We start from the raw sequence: 6,000 nt of genomic DNA, 5'->3' as shown, positions 1-6,000 counted from the left end.
AAGTTTAAAAAATGTGACGGGTACCATCAGCTAGAATCGAAACCAAAACATTTAGCGCTCCAGCGACGTATGCTACCGATATAGCTACAGAAAGATAGGTAAGAAAGAGTTAATATTAAACGACTTGAATAAATCAATTGAATTTGGACATGCGCAGAAAGAAACAAAAACATGTCGGCAAGCTGAAATAAACAGTTTGCATTTCAACTTGCCGATGTATGTCTGTACGCGTTATTCATCCACCCAAACAAATGTTTTACTCATTATAAACCATCCTTGGTGTATGGTTACTATTTCCTGTTCATTTCAATGTTACAATTTCGGTAATTTATAAGTTTATCAGTTCAATATTTACACATAGACATACAGACAGGCACACACATATACAACTACAGTTTTATTTATATAGATTATATACTATCATTATTATCATTTATTTTATATATAATATGTATCATTATTTTATAGGTATTATATATGATTATTATATATCTATATCATTTAAAATTTTAATATATATTATTTTATATATATGTTATCATAAAATATCATTTAATATGTATTACTTATGTGGTGGCTTATTGATGGGAATTAGATACTATTTCTTTAGTAAGCAATATAATTTTTTTATTGAACTGTTGGATAAAATCGCTTCAAGTTAAGAAAATAAAAGCGTCTCACGAGTCAGAAAAATAGGAAAAGAAAATCAAAAAATATTCTTTAAATGGAAAAAAAAATACAAGAGGAAGAAAATTAACAAAAATATACTGGAATTACAGTTCAGTTTACAAAATTCCAACCCTCTCTGCAATTGACCGACATGTAGCCCGAACCTGGGCTTGCATCAGTTCAAAACACATTGCGACAGTTGCGAGTCCAAAGAGCAGATAGAGCGTGCATATGACTTGTTTACCTTCATTGTGCCACGAATCGATAGACGTACCGGGTACGAAATCACCGAATCCGATTGTACTGAGGGTTATAAAACAGAAGTAAGAACCTTCGATATAATCCCAATTTTTTTCCCACATGCTAAACAGAAGAGTCCCACAAAATATATAACCGGCCATAAATAGCAAGGTGACAACAACGGGGATAGTAACAGGTCGCTCGTCTTTTTCGTCATCCAGGGTACAAACCACCGTGTTATGGGGCAACACGGTCCCATCGATGAAGTTTCCGTGCATAAATTCACCGTTCTCCAGACTGGGTCCCCTCGGGGGGATGAACGTCGTTGCTATTTCTGAACGCACCGCCGCCGATGTCGTCATGGACGCTTCACCTTTGGGCTTCTTTTCGCAACACATGCAGCATAACACCTGGGTGTAGAAAGCCCGGAAACAACTGGCCAAAAAACTACCCAGATTGGCTAGGCAGAGGAGCATGAGCGGAATACCGACTACGGCATAGGCGATGGTTACAAGTCGACCAGCTACTGTTTTCGGTGCGATGTGTCCATAACCTTGACAAAACAAAAATAAAAGAGAGAACAAGGATAAATATATTATATGCGTTACAATAAACTTATGAACATTCAAGCGTAGAAAAAGATATTATTTACGTTATTTAGCGCTGAAAGCGAGACAACGAAAATACACCCGACACTTATAAATACTATATAAAAGTAAGTTATCAGAAATCGTGTATAATAATAATAATAATAATAATAATAATAATAATGATAATAATAATAATAATGATAATGATAATAATAATAATAATAGTAGTAGTAGTAGTAATAATAATAATGATAATAATAATAATAAATAAAAATAGAGTAATATATAAAATATCAAATGCTATTAAAAAGCAAAGAACATTAATTCTGTTGCATATCCAATAAGTTTAATCAAACATAATATTACATTCATTTGGTTTAAGCATGGCTCACATTCTCTTCCACCTTCTGTTACTCTCCTTCTACATTTCTTTATTACCACAAAAAATTCTAATGTAATTTTTGTAAATTAAAAACAAACAAACAAACCTCCCCCCCCAAAAAAAAACAAACAAACATAAAACAAAAACAAAAACATAAAAAAAACAAAAACAAATAAAACAATCAGGGACTTTCACTTATTTCTGATGAAATCTGGTGAAAATGAAGACGAAAGATAAAACCCCATTCTATGACGATTAGAAATTTTACACTTGCTCTGTTTTGTCGAGTTATTTTATACACGGATGTCCTACTCATCCAGCTACATTTCATATATATATATATATATATATATATATATATATATATATATATATATATATATATATATATATATATATATATATATATATATGATGTATTTCGACGTATGAGCTTCCGGGACAATAACTAAGTTGTTCGGAAATCCGCACAAATGATTTATTTATAGTGGTGAAGGATTTGTGTAAAACTGTATTATTATATCAGTCAATGAATCTATTATGGCCTTAACTCATCATAACTATTTCTTCTGATGAGTTAATGGCATAATAGATTCACTGATCGATATAATACTTAAATGATTGATATTACGCTACGAAACAGATACTTTCAAGAATTGTATAAATCAACTGATTTAAAGGAATAAACTAGAAGATTGTTAACATCATGATTTTTGGAATATAAATTTTTGTTATTCCATATATATATATATATATATATATATATATATATATATATATATATACTTCATTTAATTACATAAATAAATATACGAAAGTATAAATTTATGCGTAAACTTTAAGTATTTACTTCAACAGTGCTCAATACATAGGTAGTGCTAGGTAGTATGTTATTAAATATATATGATGATTAAGCAACACAGAATATTCCGCGTTTTATCCACGCTAGGATTCGTCACCGAGGAATATTCTGTGTAGCTTAATCGCCATATATATTTTATAAATAACTTACTATATATATATATATATATATATATATATATATATATATATATATATATATATATATTAATAATATTCATAAAAGATAGATGCCATTCATAAAATATAAATAAAAAAGTATTATATATATATAATACTTTTTTATTTATATTTTATGAATGGCATCTATCTTTTATGAATATTATTTATATATACATATTATATATATAAAAATAATATTCATAAAAGATAGATGCCATTCATAAAATATAAATAAAAAAGTATTATATATATATATATATAATAATTTTTTTATTTATATTTTATGAATGGCATCTATCTTTTATGTATATTATTTTTTGTCCTCATTTGTTTATACGAAATGTATTTCCTAAATTTGTAACTATTTAAATTCCCTTATTTGAAAAATCATTCATGTTTGGAATGAACTCATTTCAACATAATTGAGTTTATTGAACTATACTTTCAAACCATTTTCAATTGTCAACTCAGTCGTAGTGGCGCACACAGACGAGCTGTAACGTATTTTAAAAAAAATAATTCTTCCCTCTCTTCGCTGAACACACGCTCTCGAATTTTGTTGAAGACACGTCGATTCTATCATTTCATGATGAATAAAAGCCGATGCGTAATATCCATTCAGTTGACAACTTTCGCAAAATGTTTTCCTTCTCTGTTCCACGCGCTAAATCTCATGCCGTTCGTTTAATTTACATATATTTGCTTCTTATATTAACTGAATATGTATCTATTTCTCATCACATTAATAAAATATATTTCTCTAGGCTTTTAAATATGTAGAACATGTATACATTTAACCGAACTTCATATGAATAGGACAAAGCATATTTTACATAAAATATGCTTCGTAATCATTGCTCATATTAAATAAAAAACGCATACACATTTTAACTTGCATATATATATATATATATATATATATATATATATATATATATATATATATATATCATTCATATTTTTGAAGTGGGCTATCAGCGATTGCCAACTAACAAATGTAACCAAAATGCGAAAAATTCAACGATAAAATAATTTTAATAAGTGCTGAGCTTCTAATAAAAATCCTAGTAAATCAATCACCCTTATTTGTTCGGTTGTTGTAAAAATGGAAGGGAAACTTAAATTTCGCTCCGTTTTAATTTTGTATTTATTTGAAATTGTGCCACCCTACGAATATAATCCAAAGAATAACGGCACTTCTACACTTTATTTCCTAAATTGGAGACGCCATTTTATTTAACGCACCTTCTGTGTATATCCTGGTTAGCCTATGGCCGAAGCATGAAATAAATAACCAAAAATGTAAACTGTAGAACGATTGCCGTTTAAAAATAAATGAATATATAAATAAATAAAACAATCCAGTTCCCCGTTATAAAAAACAAAACAAAAAAAAAACAATCATTTAAATTAATTTGTTGTTGACCTTTCAAAGTTGCTTTAATCCAAAATAACGTTTTCAATTATTTATTTGTTCGGGGGAAAAAAAAGAAAAAAGTTGCTTTCATTACCAAATTGTATTATTAAAATTCATAATATTTAATTATAAATACTATTTTGGTTTGGCAATAAATTCTTAAACTCTTGTCACACTAAGTAATTTAGGTCACTGAAATAGTAATTTAAAGATTAAGGACAAAACTGAATTTCCCCAAAGGAAAAAAAGTGTTTGTACACGTGAAAACAAAATTACGGCCGAAGCATGAAATAAATAACAGAAAATATTAACTGGAGAACGATTGCAGTTACCCCCCCCCCAAAAAAAAACACTTCCCCTTTATAAAAAACAATCATTTCAATTGATTTGTTGTCGACCTTCCCAATAAAAAATATAAAAAAAAAACTAATTTATAAAAATTCAGTGTTGCTTTCATGACGAAATTGTATTTAAATTATAATTTTTTTACACAAATTTTTCGCTAAATGTTTGGCCAATTATATTTTGATAAATTATTGTACGATAAACGTTTTGGTTTTGTTTCGGTATTCAAATGGCGTTCGCCCCGTTTAAACCCTGATTAATATGTCATGTGATTTTCTGTTTGTAATAACCCAAAATGTTCCATGGAAAACAGGCCCGTTCTCATTAATTCGATGGAAAATTTTCCAAATAACCGGGTCTCGAAAGAGACACCCCAAACCTCCCCATGTTAAGAACGGCTTTCTGAATAGACAACCCGTAACTGTGTCAGCATACCCGGAAACCTATAGAAGTGGGCACATGGAATGTGAACGATGATTTTGTCGTAATGTAATTATGTACCGGCGTATTATTCTATGCAGAAATTTCTAATCTCCTTTTACACTAAGTAATTCAGGTGACTGAAATAGGAATTTGAAGATTAAGGACAAAACTTAATTTCCCCAAGGGAAGAAAGTATTTGTGCACGTGAGGAAACAAAGTTGCGAGAATTTTTTTTTCACGCCGAGCTAACCAATTCAGTAAAATGTTGAAATTAAATGAACCCAATGTAAAAATGCATTTGGAGGTAAATATTAGTTTCTGTGTATAATTCAAAGATAATTAGTACAGTAAAGTCCTAAGATATTGAAGTAAATATTACAAAAAAGGAAACAACTTGTTTGTGATAAAAACAGCATCGGTATTGAAATTCATATTGCTTTGAGTTATATCGTAACGATGTTTATGATCGCAATGAAATAAAAAAAATGGGAACATGAAAAAAACGAAACGAAAGCATACGAAACGCAGTAAACCGGAACTGAGGGGTTCAGAGATGCATCTAGAAATGCATTGCTTACATTTTTAAATGTAGTAGTTTTCGATCTGAGTGGGTAAATATTTTAAAGCACTCGTAAATTGATTTGTTACTAATCGATATTGATTTGGTCGTAATCGGTTCAGTGTAAATTTGACAGTTTACATTTTGTAATGCGATAAGTTGAAAAGAAATATTTAACTATGTAATCGAAAAAACGGAAACAGAAGAAGAAATCATCGAACGAAACGAAACTGAAGGAAAAGGAAATGATATAATATATGTTAATGAAAAAAAAAAAAAAGAAAAAGGAAAGGAATCACCAAGAAAAGGAAAGAATCGTGTTTGGGTTTTTTCCTAGTGTAATAATGCTTCG

General features: G+C 29.3%; 1 protein-coding gene across 1 annotated transcript in view; it reads right to left on the bottom strand.

Annotated features, from left to right (window-relative positions):
* Positions 1-684: 684 nt before the first annotated feature.
* The window catches only part of LOC145301351 (potassium channel subfamily K member 6-like), a 336,487-nt gene continuing 331,171 nt past the window's right edge, over positions 685-6,000 (bottom strand). The window contains exon 4 of the mRNA XM_080144572.1: positions 685-1,462. Within this exon, the coding sequence (XP_080000698.1) occupies positions 786-1,462 (677 nt within the window). The 3' untranslated portion in view covers positions 685-785. The remainder of the gene's footprint in view (positions 1,463-6,000) is intronic.

Source organism: Euprymna scolopes, chromosome 1, assembly GCF_053919585.1.
Source record: "Euprymna scolopes isolate OS-2025 chromosome 1, ASM5391958v1, whole genome shotgun sequence".
Classification (NCBI taxonomy): domain Eukaryota; kingdom Metazoa; phylum Mollusca; class Cephalopoda; order Sepiida; family Sepiolidae; genus Euprymna; species Euprymna scolopes.
The sequence above is the reverse complement of the archived record's forward strand: the minus strand, read 5'-3'. Positions and strand labels throughout refer to the sequence as shown.